This window comes from Podarcis pityusensis (assembly GCF_964106645.2).
Source record: "Podarcis pityusensis genome assembly, chromosome: 2".
Classification (NCBI taxonomy): Eukaryota; Metazoa; Chordata; class Lepidosauria; order Squamata; family Lacertidae; genus Podarcis; species Podarcis pityusensis.
Genome location: NC_138029.1, coordinates 107,643,273 through 107,659,695, shown reverse-complemented (window position 1 = coordinate 107,659,695; position 16,423 = coordinate 107,643,273). Strand labels below are relative to the sequence as shown.

The 16,423-nt window shown below is 48.1% G+C and overlaps 1 protein-coding gene and 1 long non-coding RNA gene across 2 annotated transcripts in view; one reads left to right on the top strand and one right to left on the bottom strand.

Moving 5' to 3' along the window:
* Nucleotides 1-16,423, bottom strand: part of LOC308470279 — a 350,106-nt gene that overhangs the window by 279,012 nt on the left and 54,671 nt on the right. The window lies entirely within an intron of this gene.
* Nucleotides 521-12,952, top strand: LOC308471743 (putative peptidyl-tRNA hydrolase 2; the record flags this gene model as incomplete). The annotated part of the gene is made up of 7 exons (XM_080995999.1): nucleotides 521-644; nucleotides 1,884-2,230; nucleotides 2,373-2,447; nucleotides 5,195-5,275; nucleotides 6,695-6,792; nucleotides 7,849-7,963; nucleotides 10,641-12,952. The coding sequence occupies 7 exons, from the start codon at nucleotides 521-523 to the stop codon at nucleotides 10,728-10,730; spliced, it is 930 nt and encodes a 309-aa protein (XP_080852125.1). The 3' UTR covers nucleotides 10,731-12,952.

The window sequence follows — 16,423 nt, the reverse complement described above, 5'->3', positions numbered from 1 at the left end:
TGTAGTCCTACAACATTTGGAGACATGAGGTTGAAGAACATTGGTCTACGCTACTAGACTCTCTCCAGGATCTGAGACATGAGTATTTCTTAGTATCTTCCTTGAAAAGCCAGGGATTCAACCTGAGATCTTCTACATGAAAGGCAGATGCTCTGCCATTGAGCTACCACAGCTCCAAGCATAAGCACTTCTTTCTGCCCACAAACTCCATAACGGTGTCTCCCTATCCTTCAATGGCATGGCCTTCCTCCTTCTCCACCCCCAATCACCCCTTGACTGCTAGTGGAAATTCTAGACCAGGCTTTCTCAACCTTGGGTCTCCAGGCATTGGACTATAACTCCCTTGATCCCTAGCTAGCAGGACCAAAGGTGGCCAGGGACTGCAGAGCTTTCCAAACTTTTCATGTTGGTGGCACGCTTTTTAGACAGGCATCATTTTGTGACACAGGAATTCAGCTTTACTAGCAAACGAGGTTAAACAAACCGCTTTCCAACCCCGGGAGGAGCACAGGGAGCGTTAATGCAACACGCCTACACTGCAGCCGACACACTAACGTGTCTGGACACAGTTTGGAACGCTCTGCACTACTGCCTCATAATGCTGAGCAGAGCCCTGGACAGTTGTCACACGGGGGACGCGGGTGGTACTGTGGTCTAAACCATTGAGCCTCTTGGATTTGCTGATCACAAGATCGGCGGTTCAAATCTGCACAAGGTGATGAGCTCCCGTTGCTCCATCCCAGCTCCTGCCAACCTTGCAGTTCGAAAGCACGCCAGTGCTAGTAGATAGTTACCGCTGTGGCGAGAAGGTAAACGGCGTTTCTGTGCACTCTGGTTTCTGTCACGGTGTCCTGTTGCGCCAGAAGCGGTTTAGTCATGCTGGCCACACAACCCAGAAAGCTGTCTGTGGACAAACACCAGCTTCCTTGGCCTGAAAGCGAGATGAGCGCCGCACCTCAGTCGCCTTTGACTGGACTTAACCGTCCAGGCGTCTTTTATACACATGGGTGTAAAAGAAGCATGTAATGTAAAGAGTGGGGTTTAAACAGTAATGCAAAAAGCACAGTCTGTCATAATTTAATTCAGGGTTTTCAGGCAATCCTATATTTGCCCACCCAGAAGCAAGTCTTCTCTCTTTGGAGATCACTCATAGCCAAGTAAGATTGTCCTCCATAAGCACGGTCTTAACAGTGAGTCTGTAAGTGACTGTGGAGGCCAATTCTGGATCCGCACATCCTTCCATAGTGGGGACATTGGTTTCCGGGCAAGAGTTGATCACGGTGTGGATTTGCCAAGCGTGCCTGCCTCTTAGCACGTTTCTCCCTTGCGTCCTGAGTTCGAGTGTCTTCAAAGCCCATGACACCTTTGGTAAAGGCTGTTCTCCAACTGGAGCGCTCGCAGGCCAGTGTTTCCCAGTTGTCAGTGTCCAGAAGTAAGTCCCACTGTGTTGAATCCGGCCCCTAAATGTGTATTGGATTGTGGCCTGAATGTGTGCAAGGCCAAGGTGACCCTCTGCTCCACAAAATCGCTCTCTTCTTCACCCTGCACTGCCAACATTCATAGGCGAGGTTTTGGGCCTCTCCCCCCCTCCCGCCCCAACTGGCGTTTTGTTTGTTTGTTTTTTGCGTGGCCTTCTTCATTCAAACACCCATTGAAATCATACTTGGTGGTGGGGCGCAGATTTTTATTCTTATTTACGGTATGTGTGGTTATAAATAAAATAATAGAAATATTTTATGAACAATTATTTATAAAATAATAATAAATAAAATAACATAGTACATAATATATATAAATATATATTAAAAAATATGCAAGGCCATCTTTTGCGGCTGCTCCTGCAAGGGAAAGCCCGCCTCCTCCCGCGCCTGCCCGCCTCGCAGGGAGGCTGGAACGCGGCCGCGTCACGTGCGGAAGAAGCGACCAAAGGCGCGCGCAAGTTCACGAACCTGGACGGGCCGCGGCGGTCACGAGGGAGGAAAGCGCCGCTCGGCGGGCGCCGGCCACTGGCCGCAGCCTCGGGGAGCCGGCGCGGCGATTGGCCGAGAGGCGGCGGCGGCGGCTCCCATTGGCCGGGAGGCGGCAGGGGAGGCCAATCGGAGGGCAGAGCGCCGGCAGCAGCAGCTGTAAAAGAATGGAGTCGCAAGCGCTGGACTCGGACTCGGGCGTGGACGAGTCTCTCGTCGCGCCGCTGCTGGAGCTCGGCATCCCCGAGGTGGCGGCGCGGCGGGTGGGTCGGCCGGTGGATCTCTTTCTCTTGCGGGTGGGGATGGGGGCCGCTTGCTCCTTGTGGCGCTGGCGGCGCCGGGTGTGGGCCGGGATCCACCCCCTGCAGCCGATCCTCACGGCCGTCTCCCTTTCCCTTCCCGCAGGCTCTAGCGCTCACCGGGGGCCGCTCGGCCGAGGCGGCGGCGCAGCTCTACTTCAGCAGCGGCCTCGATTCCCAGGTAATCCCGTCCCGATCTCCCCCGCCCGATCCCGTTTTCCTGCCTCCTGATCCCGCCGGGGATCATTTTCCGGCCTAACCCAGCGCACTCCTCTCTCTTTGTTTCATCGACCCTGCCCTACGCTTTTTTCAATCCTTGACCCGCAAACCTTTCTTTTTGCTGACGCGGTTTCTGAGCATGTGAAGGGCGCCTCTTAAGCCCCGGCACGCTCCGGAATTGTCTACCGGGGACTCCCGCGTCGGAGGGTGTGTCGCCCCGAGGTGATCCTCACGAGGCGACTGAGCAGCTCTCTGAGATTTTTTTGACCCCGTGCTGCGACGGTACACACGTGCCCAGCAACCGCGTGCACGCATTCTTACTCCCCATCCCTTGAAAGACGGGTTTTTGCTTTTCCCCCGCACCCACTCGCCTGTCTGCGCGCGTGTGGTTTTCCTGGAAAGCGCAGATGAGGATTAACCTCCCCAAGCCTAATTTTAGTGGAAATAATAGGAACCTGTGGGTGTCGGGGAAGGCCTCTTGCGTGTATATGTATGTCTGTGGGTTCCACATTGGTGACCTGTGACAATAGAAACTAATCGCTGCTGCCTGTTTCACAGCCATTATTCTTTAGCCTGTCTCTGTGAGTAACTGTGTCTGAAACACCTACGTATAAGCATGTTCAATACTTATAACTGAAGCTCTTCCCCTCTTTCTCCATTTTGCTCTGTTAACCTACTTAATGAAAGAGCCCATCCACCGCACCTATCTGGTTTTTAGGATGCAACTTGGTACAGTGCCGATTAACTGGTTCGTACTGAATGGTTATGGATGACCAGCAATGAGAGTATTTAGCGCCTAGATTTTTGTGATATGCACTGAAGGCCGTAATGCTGGATTTGCATTAAACCAATAGAAGGGGGAGAGTGTTTACAGAAAGCCTACATCCCTCCTGCAAAATGAGAAGCCCTGCTTTTTACATAAAGCAAGTCCACTTGTGATTTACAATATGCATAATCTACGTGTTGGTAACCTCAAGATTTGATTAGTGCAAAGCCCTTGGGTCTGGAAGCTTTGGTTAGTGCAGAATGCTATGGCTAGACAGGAAAGAGACTACCAACAACACATGACATTGTTGCTAAGACTTCCCATTTGCTACTGGACCAAGTTCAAGGTTTTTGTACCAGATCCGTGCAAAGGACTGAGCCCACACAATCTGCCATGGCTTCAACCTCCAGCTGCCTGCCAGTACTCTGGGTTTCTACAGTTGGTGTGGACATTGACTGTGTGTTGTTCTCTCTAAGTAATGCCTTCAGCATCTCCTTTTCCCACACTGTGTGGGAGACAACTTCCATGAAGTTTTTAAGCAGAGGTTGGGTGTGTGGATCTGTCATGCGTGATCTAGTTGAGATTCCTTCATTGCAGGGGGTTGGACTAGATGACCCTGGGTTTCCCTTCTAACTCGACATTTCTATGCTTCTATGCACAACGGCCTGAATAACTTAGGCCCAGGGCTGTTTGAGGATTGCCCAAATCAATAACTCATACAGTCCTGGGGGAACGCTGTTAGCTGTTCCCTGTGCGCCAGAAGCACGACTGGCTTTAAGAAACTAAGCCAATTGTTGCCCCAACTGAGACAATGATATTCTCTTGGCAAGGGGAAGCAGAAAGCTTATACAGTGGTGCCCCGCAAGACGAATGCCTCGCAAGACGAAAAACTCGCTAGACGAAAGAGTTTTCCGTTTTTTGAGTCGTTCCGCAAGACGAATTTCCCTAGGGGCTTGCTTCGCAAGACGAAACGTCTTGCGAGTTCTTGCGAGTTTGTTTCCTTTTTCTTAAAGCCGCTAAGCCGTTAATAGCCACTAAGCCGTTAATAGCCACTAAGCCGCTAATAGCCGTGCTTCGCAAGACGAAAAAACCGCAAGACGAAGAGACTCGCGGAACGGATTAATTTCGTCTTGCGAGGCACCACTGTAGATGCCCTGCTCTGAAAGCAATGTTACATCAGGAAAATACCTTTCTTCTTTCCCCAGCCTTGTGCTGATTAAAACTCCTTGGGGAAGAATCTGTCCTTTTAATGAAAAATATTGGAAAAAGGAAAAACCTGTCCTTTATCTTAGTGGCAGGAAATTATTATTATTAGTAATAGTAGTAAAAAAAATCAAATTAAAAAATTAGTAATATATCGCCCTTTATCTGAAGATCACAGGGCAGTTCACAACATAAAACATAACCTTGGTCTTTCGGAGTCCTAGTCTATGCATTCAGAATAATCATATAGTTCATTCAGCTCTGCTGCAGGAGGAAGGTTGCAGCGGGCCTGCCAAAGGGCTGTCATGTGTAAATAACATAGCTGAGATTTGTGGTCCTGCAACTGTCTCACTCTGCTATTCTGGTGAAGTGATTGCAGTACACTAGACCCTCATAAAGGCTTCCTTAGCACCTCTTTCCATGGTGAAGTAGGACGGACCTAATTCCACAGGTTCTAAACAGCTGTATTGGAGTGTGGGCTGGACCTGGGTGTCAGACCAGGCTTGTGGGAAATGGCGAAGGGCTGTAGGACAGATTCAATCTCCAGAGACAAGCCTAGGAGAGACCTCTGGCTGAAACTCTGGAGGACCATTGCTGGCCAAGTGTAGACAATACGGAGATGGCTGGACCAGTGGCCTAACTCAGTATAACACAACTATCTGTGATCCTGAACTGTAAACAGGAGAGGCAGGTGACTACGCTGTGACGAAAGGGACTTGATCATCACCATCTCTTTCCAGGAAGAAGAGGATGCACAAGGCAGCGGTTACTATAAGATGGTCTTTGTGGTGAACATGGAGCTCTCCATGGGGACCGGAAAGGTAAAGCTACTCGTGGGTTGTGTTCCGGCCCTTTTAAGTGGCCTTTGGCTTTGCTTGCTGATTTGCTTACATGTGGGCAGGATGCCTGCAGTGCAGAGGGCTGGACTAGATGTCCTCAGGTTCTCCATCCTTGGCTTACACCATCGAGGGCATTTATCCAAGGCTGAAAAGTGAAAGCGAGCAAGAGCCCTTGAGTAATGAGGGGCTCCTGGTTTTGCAATACATTTGTGGATGGAGGCCCAGTAACAATACTGGTGCAGCTGCTACTGAAATAAGTCAACCTGCTATTGCTTTGCACTGTCTAGAAGATGATTTGGGTTATGATGCCTAACGTTGCCAGCCTGCGCCTTGCAGGCGATGGCAAGGTATCTCTGAAGCAGGCTGTCTTCTTCTGTCTTTGTAGCGATGCTTTGGCGCAAGCCGTGCGAGGGAAGTGGGTTTCTTGTTTCTCTCCCCCCCCCCCCAATTTTGAATTCATTTTTATTTGATTTTACAAATATAAAGTTATAAAAATCCAAATCCATGTGCAGAGGTTACTTCAAATCTCACAACTTCCCCCCACCCCCTCCACGGGGTCCCATTTTGAACATTTACAACTGCATATTATTCCATGCGCTAACTTTTATATAAATCCGTATTGTCCATGCTATTTGTTAGACTACAAGTGAAATCAAAATCCTGCCAATAATAATAATAATATTTTTTTTTATATATCCCGCCCATCTGGCTGGGTTTCCCCAGCCACTCTGGGCGGCTTCCAACAAAATATTAAAATACAATAGTCCTTCAGATACTAAAAGCTTCCCTAAACAGGGCTGCCTTCAGATGTCTTCTAAAAGTCTGGTAGTTGGTTTTTTCCTTTGACATCGGCTGGGAGGGTGTTCCACAGGGCGGGCGCCACCACCAAGAAGGCCCTCTGCCTGGTTCCCTGTAACTTCACTTCTCACAGTGAGGGAATCACCAGAAGGCCCTCGGCACTGGACCTCAGTGTTCGGGCAAAACGGTGGGGGTGGAGACGCTCCTTCAGGTATGTTTCCATCTCTTGTTGTTGTCGTTGTTAGTCATGTCCGACTCTTCGTGACCCCATGGACCAGAGCATGCCAGGCACTCCTGTCTTCCACTGCCTCCTGCAGTTTGGTCATTTACAACTGCGTATTATTCCATACTGCTGACTTCTCTATCAGTCCATATTGTCCATGGTATTTGTTAAACTACAAGTGAAATCAAAATCCTGCCAATGTTTCCATCTCATTACAGTGGTCTCCTAAATAACTTATAATTTTCTTTCATGAAGTTTTTGTCCTCTTGGTTTCTGAGTTTCCCCGTTGGTTTTGCCATTTTGGCTTGGTTTGCCGTTCCTCTCTGGTAGGGACCTTTGTCTTCTTTCCCTTTCTTGATTCTTGGTGCTTATTGTTGCAGATCGCCGCTCAAGTGGGGCATGCTGCAATTGGCCTGTTCCAGTTGTTGCAGGAGAAGTCGTCTCACAGGGACATCATCAACCAATGGGATGAACAAGGGTAAGGAAGCAAAAGGGGAATCAGGCCTGCGGAGGGCACCATCCTCCTAAGACAGGGGTCAGCAAACCTTTTCAGCAGGGGGTCGGTCCACTGTCCCTCAGACCTTGGGGGGGGTCAGACTATATTTTGAAAAAAAAAAAATGAATGAATTCCTATGCCCTACAAATAACCCAGAGATGCATTTTAAATAAAAGGACACATTCTACTCATGTAAAAACACGCTGATTCCCAGACCGTCCGCGGGCTGGATTTAGAAGGCGATTGGGCCGGATCTGGCCCCCGGCCTTAGTTTGCCTACCCATGTCCTAAGACCTTGCAGAAGGGGCACCGTGTGTCTGTGTTGAAGCTTATTCAGCTTCTGGCTGAGCCAGAGCAAACTCCTCCCAAGTCTCTCCCAGATGAACTGAGAAGGTGCATCAAAGACGCTGGCTTGGGTTCAAAGTCAATTCCCAACTTAGCATGTTGGCATTGGCGAGATGGAGGTGCGCTCCTCTTGAGGAGCTTAAAGGCGGTTGCTTATAGTCTCTTGATCCAGGCCTGAAGCCTTGATCGTAGTACTTTCTGGTTTCCTCTTGAGTCCAGCAGATGACATGGCCCAGGGGCTTTTTGATATTTTAACCGGCTTGCTGAGCACCTTATGAATCCAGCACGCCTAGCTTGGTACCCTGCAGAGCATATTCCAGTGTCATGTGCGCTGATTTTTTATGGGGGGTGAGGTGGTCACACAGGCAGTGCTGGGGGCATGGCTGTGGATCCCTCCACAACAGTTGGGGAAAGGTTTTTAAGTCCTTTAAACAAAATACACCTTATCTTTGTGCCAGTCCTGCACGGACGTCTGAAAACTTTCCAGGTACGCAAGTTAGCATGTGCCTAATCCCCAGGACACAATGCTGCTGCTGTTTGTAGTCTCTGAAATAGGCTTGTAGGTCCTAATTCCTGGGCTGCTGGTCTCTGTAGCTGCCTTAGGGCAGACTCTTGGGCTGGAGGTGCAAGATTCTGCGCCGGGGTGGAGTGGGAGCTGGTGTTACACTCAAGATTGCTTTGCCTTTCTCTCAGCGCAAAGAAAGTCGTACTGCAGGGTTCCAACACTGACCAGTTGCTGGAGCTGCATGCCTTGGCCCTGAGCCTGGAACTGCCGACATACCTAGTGCAAGATGCAGGGAGGACCCAGGTAATTGGCCAAAGACTCTGAAAGTCGGTTTGCGCTTCCTAGGTATGTTGCCTTGAACAAAGCGAATGTACCTGGTTCTTGTGTTTTGCAGGGATGCTAGCTGGTAGGTGTGTAAGAAAAGAGGACTTTAATTTCTTCACATGGGGGGGTTGACTCCTTTTTGGGCAGATTGGGTATGTTTGCAAATACCTAATTCTGGTTTCAGAACTTGAAGGGGAGCAAAAGGATGTTTTTATTTTCTAGTTAGGGCTCTCTTTTTATAGGGCAGGATCATTAAGGGCAGTAGGTTTTGAAATTATGAAAGTTTCTACTGAATACTGGAGAACCTTGGTTATGGGAAGACTTAGAAATAAAATAAACAAAGCTTCTGCCTTTTAAGCACTGGAATACTGTTTCTAAGCCTGTAGTTGAAACTGGTGTCTATTAAGGTTTCCCCCCTACAATATTGAGCAGAGTTGCAAACTTACGCAACTTTTATTTCTGAAAGGTTCCTTCCAGGTGATAACAAAAGCTGTGTTCTGTGGCTAGCTGTACAGTTGCTACTTTGAAATATCCTTTGCTGCCAAGGGGCAAGCTACAAACCTGAAAAATTCAGCCTGACATTCAAAATTCACATCCACTTAAAAAAACACACACACATTGCCAATTTAGATGAGGCTATCTTGCTGACCTCAACTGTTTCCCCTTTAGAATCCCCACCCCTACTCCTCCCAAAAAACCCACCTATGTTCAACAGCACATACAGTAAGAATGTCATTTATTTACAAAGATCTGGTTTAAACTACTGTAGTAGCCCAGCAAAATAATCTCCCAATACCTTGAGTGTGGGAATGTTGAGGATAGCAGGAGAGGATATATTGATTAAATAATATCTTTCCTCACTCATGCTAATGAGCTAGTAGCAGAGCACATTCCCTTGTACATTACAGGAAGCTTGTTGATAGATTCGTTAGAACCATTTGAGTTAAGCAATCCAGTCTGGCTTGTCCAGATCGGATTGTTCCTGGTAAATCCCCTTTAGTTACCTCTTAAAAACGATAATGACACAACAGTCTTCTTTTAAAAGTAATGGTAAGGTTTACTTACATTTAGTTCACAGTACGGTTCTGAAAGCAGGCTTTAGCTTGTAGTAAATCAGTGCCGGATTTACGTATAAACTAAAGAAGCTATAGCTTAGGGCCCCACTTTCTTGGGGCCCCCCAAAAAATTTAAAGGGGAAAAAACCTGGATGTACATTTCCAAAATATAAGATAAAAACAAATAAAATAAAACCTACATACAGCAAATGGCTTTAGAGACATATGAGGTCCATAAATTACCATATAGCATATATTCAACACAAAAAAACCTGACAATTTGTTGTTGACAAAGGACAGCTGGACATATAAAGGGCCCCATTACCTTCAGTAGCTTAGAGCCTCGTCAAACCTAAATCCAGCTCTGGTTACAGTTACAGAGAAATGTGTGGGCTCGTTCTCTGTGAGGGATGAGTCCATGTGCTGCTGGCTGAGAACCAGCAGAGAGCAAAAGGCATAATGGAGAGAAGGGATCAAGAGAGTAAGAGGAAGATGAGAATGAAGAAACCCCGACAAAAGAACAGTGCCAAGAGAAATTGACGAACTATGCAGAACTGGCCAAATTGACATACAAATTGTGAGACAAGGACAACTGTGACTTCAAGGAGGAATGGGAACTTTATACAAATCATTTAAAAACACAACAAAATGAAGTGGACTCCTTGGCAGGTTTTGAATAAACGTACACAAATTTATTGTTGATAACATGATGGACAGATATGTAAGGATATATACAATTTTATAATATGCAGAGAAAATATGTGCAGCGAAATCAGGGAGAGGAGCTGAGGGAAGTCCTTGGTGGCGGGGGGAAAAAAAGGGGGGAATTATGTAGGTGATTATATGGTTTGATAATTTGTTATGTGGAAATTGAGCGATAATTTTATTTTATTTTTTTAAAGAGAGAGTAAGGGAAAGATTGGACGCAGGTGGTGCTGTGGGTTAAACCACAGAGCCTAGGACTTGCCGATCAGAAGGTTGGCGGTTTGAATCCCCGCGACGGGGTGCGCTCCCGTTGTGCAGTCCCTGCTCCTGCCAACCTAGCAGTTTGAAAGCACGTCAAAGTGCAAGTAGATAAATAGGTACCGCTCCGGTGGGAAGGTAAACGGCGTTTCCATGTGCTGCTCTGGTTCGCCAGCAGCGGCTTAGTCATGCTGGCCACATGACCCGGAAGCTGTACGCCGGCTCCCTCGGCCAATAAAGTGAGATGAGCGCCGCAACCCCAGAGTCGGCCACGACTGGACCTAATGGTCAGGGGTCCCTTTACCTTTAAGAGAAAGATGGCTGCATGACTAGCCGCTTTATAGGGTCTGCCAGGGTCACGCCCATCTACCTGGTCTCACGCAGGGGAAGGATGCTCCAGACCAGGTGTGACAGGAAGTCCTCCTGGCTGGAGCAACGTCCCCTGTGTGTCCACTCTGGGCAAACAGGAAATGCTGTACTTGACTGCTTCAGTGATGTTGCATCCCACATTGAGAGCTATCGAAAGTATACAGCAGGGGTGAGAGCACGGTAGATCGAGGTGCGGCCCCAGCGCTCTGGCTGCTCTCTCCTCAGGGCTTTGCTTGCCCCAGCTGTGGGGTGTCCTCTCTGTGTTCCAGGTTCCGACGGGCTCCCACACAGTCCTCGCCATCATGGGGGAGGAAGAGATGGTGAACCAGGTGACCGGGCAGCTGAAACTGCTGAACTGAGAAGTGCTTCAGAGCGTGGCTCTGTCCGCTCCACGTGGAGTCCGCGGGGCCGCTGCCCCTGTGTGTACGCACACGCTTTTCTCGTGGGAAGAGGAAGCTCCTGCCAACAGCAGCTCTCGAAGGCCCGTCAGGGCAGCATGCCGAACGGAGGGGTGGCTCTCCTTTGCAATAAGAGGAGCGCTCCTTTTCTCCCTCCCCCTTTTCTTTTTCTTTCCAGTACGGCAGAGGCTTTAAAGCTCTCTCCCCCAGTTGGATTGTTAGGGTTCTCTCCCCAGTGGCTCTGTCATGGATATAGGTCTTCATTTCCCATACTGCCCTCAAACCAGGTGTGATGATGTACAGGTGTGGCCCGAGCTTCTGTGCGGAGGGAAACCATGAAAGGAATGCTGGGGTCACCTGGCAGCGGGAAGGCTGACCTTGTACCTAACGCATCGCCGCCTCTTGTCAGTCTCGTTCGGGGCATTATTATTATTATTACTGAAGGAATGAAGATGCCGCAACCCCTCTGGACCGCTTATTGTGTCGCTGAACTGCTCTTAGGAAGCTGTCGTTATCTCTGTTTTAGCCAAAAGTAGTTGAAATCCCTTGTCTTTGTATTCCTGCTTGTGGACTGTTTTCCCATCTTTGCGGCATCCTTCCTGTTACCCTTTTCAGATGACTTCAGGGGGTGGGGGGGTAGAAAAGGATTTTGAAAATAGAGTTCGCAACGTACTATCGCGTCTCCAGCCAACGGATGGGGGATGGAATAAGGAATGGCTGTGCTGGACACATCCAGAAATAGGCCATAGCTGACACAGGAGGGTTAAATCAGACATGGAGAACTTTTTTTTCCTGCTGGGGGGCTGTATTCCTGGGTGGGTGGGGGCAATCATTAGGGCTGCATGCTAGCAGTGGGTAGGATCCGAGTCCAAAGTGGGTGGGATACCGTCCTTTTCTCCCCTGCCTTCTCATCTTCCCCACCCCACCCAATTTTGCTCCTTTCCCAGCCACCCACATGAAATTAGGCTGTGACGTTTGTCTGCCCACCCTTGTTTTATAGCAGCAGAGAGAGGCAGCCAGAGCAGGGGTAGTCAACATGGTGCCCTCCAGATGTTGCCGGACTCCCAACTCTCATTGGCCTCAGCCAGCATGACCAATAATCTGGGGTGTGTTGGGAGTTGGCTGTTCAGCAAAAACCTGGAAGGCCTAATGTTTCCTACCTAGCCCAGAGCTAAGGTCCAATGTAGAAGAGAATGCAGCTTTGCTGGTGTTCGGCGGTGTGCGATCCTTTCTTTCCCCTTCTGTCCAATTAAAAACCCAATGTGAGTGTTCCTGTTTCAGTAGAACAACAGTATTCAACGAATAAATGAAAAACACGCCTCTTGAGAAGGGATTCATGAGAAGGGAAGCGGGGGGGACGGGACGGGACTTGAGAGCTCTGCTGCGCAGGTACTTGTCGCGTGGTGGGGCATTTTCCCAAGTGGCAAAACAGATGTCCGCTCGCCTTGGTGTCGTTCCCAGAACATCTCCCTAAGGCATGTTTTAGTGTTTGTTCCAGATTCTCACACATTCAGAACAAGAGGCCCACACACCAGGTCTGTGACGGAGGCTTGTTGTGAACGTGGGTCTCTTGTTGTAGTGGTTTTTCTACCTGCTAGACATTTATATTTCCAGGACTCTCCCCTATACCAAACTGCAACCTGCAATCCATTTTTGGACTTTGCGTCCTTTCCCACTGGTGTCTTCTGCTGTGAAAGGAATGGATGGCGGCCATTTTGAATTTTTATGATAGCAGAAACTTGGGGGTACAGTCTATAGAGGAGCCTGGGATTGCATGGCTTGGCTTAGCTTTTATATAGGGTTGTGTTCACTCAAGTCTTGGGTCATAAAATTGGGGTCAGTGGCTCTGGGCGTAGCCAAGATTTTTTGTGGGGGGCAGGTCTTTTGTTGGGGGAGCAGGACTTCAGTTAGCTATGTGTTTTTATTGATTTGGGGGGGGGGAGTTGCCCCCTTGGCTACACCCATGTCAGTGGCCCTGCCAGTTGAAGGCCAAAACTGTTAGCTTGTCTAGATGAAAGAAGGTAAACCTGGTGTGTGGTTTGTTTGACCAAAGTTACCAGCTGTTTCCGACAGGGCTCTCTACCTGTTGAAACAGATATTCCCTAGGTGTCGTTTATCCCAGCATGCAGATGACGTGATGAGAAAAGCTGTCTGCTTTAATTTTTTAAGCGTTTTTTTGTTTTCTTTAACAAAATACATAGGTAACTCTAGATGCCACCTGTAACACCTGTATTGCTGCTTGTCCAGTTCAGTTTTCAGTACACATTGACAGCTGTGGAAATGGCTGCCAATTCTATGTCAAAAGTTGGAACAGAAGATGTAATATCACCCCCACCCCCTAATTTTGTTTTCAGGTGGAACTCTAGTTGATGGTCTTTTTCTAGCTGTAGCTTCAATTAATATAAAAAAACTCTCTGCTGGTTGGTTGCATAGCTCTATGTCCATGGGAATTATGATGGTTCTGTTATAGTAAATTTGGAAAAGAAAAAGCTTATGAGTGTTGCAAATAGGCCATTCACCCAGAGGCCCGGGATATTGCAGTCCAGATAAGATTTGCCGTCAAACTCCCCTCCTTTAAAATGTGGCACAGTATTGTGGTGTGGCCCAATATTTGACTTCAAAAGAGGAAACTTTCCCCAAGTGAGGAGACTGATAAAAAAGGAAGTTGAAAGGTGAAGCCCAGAGGATTGAGTCACTCCAAAATGCTTAGGAGTTGTTTAAAAATGCAATGTCGGAAGCTCAGCAGGAATGTTTGTGGCAGACCAGGAACGATGTCATGAGGGCCAATAGGATGCCAGCATGATGAAAGAGCAGAGTCAAGGAAGTTATTAAGGAGGCCCTTTTCAAAATACGGAAGCCTTATCTAAATGAAAAGGACAAGAAGGAAGCAAAAGCTTTGGTGCATATACACAGAAAGGGATGCGTAAAGGAATTTGAGGTGCACATTGCTAAAAGCATTAAGCCTTAACAACAAAGAAGTTATTTAAATACATTAGTAGCAGGAGACCATCTAGGGATGTGGTTGGACCTTTATGACAAGGAGGTCAAAGGAGGATGAGGAGATGGAGAAGCTGAATGAATTATTTGCATCTGTCTTCACAGTGGAAGTTATAGGGCAGATTGCAGTGCCTGAAATACTTTTTTGCAGGATGGAGCCTGAGGAACTGAGGCAGTTAGTGGTGTTTAGAGACGAAAGTCTAGGTCTAACAGACAAAATGAAAACTGACAACTTGCCAGGTCTGGATGGCGTCCACCTGAAAAGCTCTCAAAGAACTTAAATGTGAAACTGCAGAACTTCTCACAAAAATAAGTTACTCAGATCAGCCTCTATAGCCAAGGACTGGAAAGTAACCTATGTAACATAAAAAAGGGATCCTGGAAATCACTGGCCGGTTAGCTTAACGCCTGTCCTGGGAAAACTGGTGGAAAGTATTGTTAAAGATAAAATAACCAAGCATATAGAAGAACAAGTCTTGCTGGAGCAGAAGCGAGCATGGCTTCTGTAAGGGCAAGTCTTGTCTCACGGACCTATTGAGGTATTTGAGAGTGTTAACAAGCATATAGATAGAGGTGATCCAGTTGACATAGTGGACTTGTGACTTTTCAAAAAGCTTTTGACAAGGTAGCCCACTACAGACTCCTGAGTAAGCTTAGCAGTCCTGGAATAAGGATCAGGGATTGCTTAGGTTGGAGGCCCCAGAGTCTGAATAAATGGTCAATTCTCAGAATAGAGATGTAAAAAGTGGAGGGCCGCCAAGGATTGGTATTGAGACCTGCACTTTTCAACTTGTTATATTCAGGATCTAGAGTTAGAAGTAGGCAACAAGGTGGCCCAAGGTTTGCTGACGATACTAAATGGTTCAGTGTCGTTAAAACAAAAAGAGCTCCGAAAGGATCTCTCTGGTGGGTGGCAAAATGGCAAATGCAATTCAATGTAAACAAGTGTTGGGGCAAGAAAAATCTTAAGTTTCACATATAACCCCATGGAATATGAAGTGGTGGTGACTGACCAGGACCAAGACCTTGAGGTCATGGTCTATAGCTCCATGAAGATGTTGGCAGCAGCAGCAGCTGTGAAAAAGGCAAATGCCCTGCCTTTAATGTCATTATTAAAGGCGCTGAATATAATCTCATCATGCCGTTATACGAACCTATGGTGCGACTGCATTTGGAATACTAGAACGTCCAGTTCTGGTTGCCTCGCCTCAAAAAGGATATTGCAGAGTTTGAGAAGGTTCAGAGAAGGACAACCGAAGGGGATGGAGGAAAAGTTGCAGCATTGAAGACTTTTTAGTTTGGAGGAGAGGTGCCCTGATAGAGCAGCGGTTCTCAACCTGTGGGTCCCCAGATGTTGTTGGACTACAACTCCCATCATCCCTGAGATCTGGCCTTGCTAGCTAGGGGTGATGGGAGTTGTAGTTCAACACCATCCGGGGACCCACAGGTTGAGAAAGGCTATGATAGAGGATTATGGCATGGCCTAGAGGAGGTGGGTAGAGAAGCCCCCCCCCCCTTGCGACACTAGAACTCTTGGTCCTCCAATGAAGCTGAATGTTGGAAGATTCAGGACAGATGGAAGAATGGCACTTCACACATTATGTAGTTAAGCTGTGGCACTCGCTCCAATGGCCACCAACTTGGATGGCTTTAAAAGAGGATCAGGCAAAGTCACGAAGTATAAGCCTAGCCGGTGCTACCAGCCATGGTGGCAAGGCTTGTGTACACTTGGAGGCCTCTGAATCTCAGTTGCTGGATTCCACCGGAGAGGGAAAGTGCTCTTGTGCTGGGGTCTCGCTTGAGGATTTCCCACGGCCATCCTATTGGACACTGTGAGAACAGGATGCTGGACTAGACGGGCTATACTGGCCTGATCCTGCAGGCTCATCTTACGTGCTTAAAAGGAGAGTTTGGCACGAACCAGCATGTTTAATAGCCTGGCCCCGTTTTAACAGGTCACGAGGAGCGTTTCTGGGTAAGGAGGGTTGAGTGGGGGGGTGTCCTTTTTTTTTGTCATCCAATAAAAGCATTTTGTTAGCCTGCCTCTCTCACCCTGCCATTTAGGTCAAGTATTTCGCCACACAATGAGACAAATTGCTGGCAGAAGCCCATGTTGCAGGCGGAGGGTGTGGGGGGGCTGGGGGTAGGAGAAGACAAAAAAGCTTGCAACTAGGTTAAGAGCCTCTTGGAATAAAGACAACGTGATGTTTACAGCCGAGTCATAAACCCCCCGATGGTTTGGAGTGACTCGTAAGACAGGGTCCTGCTGGTAGCTGTGCAATTTGCTAAGTTTATGTACCGGCAAAGTAAAGAAACAAATTGCCTGGCGTATTTAGCGCTGGCAAGCCTGGAGGGTTGGAACAGGAGCAGAGAGAGCCAGCTGCCTCCCATCTCCTCGCTTCTCTGTGGCGGCAAGCACAGAGGGTTTAGAAAAGTGAAAGCAGGCAGGCAAAAGGGGGGGGGGGGAGTCACGTTGGTATTCCCATCTGTGCTACGGGTTCCACTTAGGAGCTGGGTTAAAGCAGTGCGCAGCCTGATCCCTGTTCTCAAGGCTCGAAGGCCAATCCCGCTTCTTGCAAGAGAACTCGTTCCCATGTATGTGAGTTTGTCAGGCGGTTGCTTTAACCGGTTGCGTGTGGCTGTGTGCTTTTGCACTT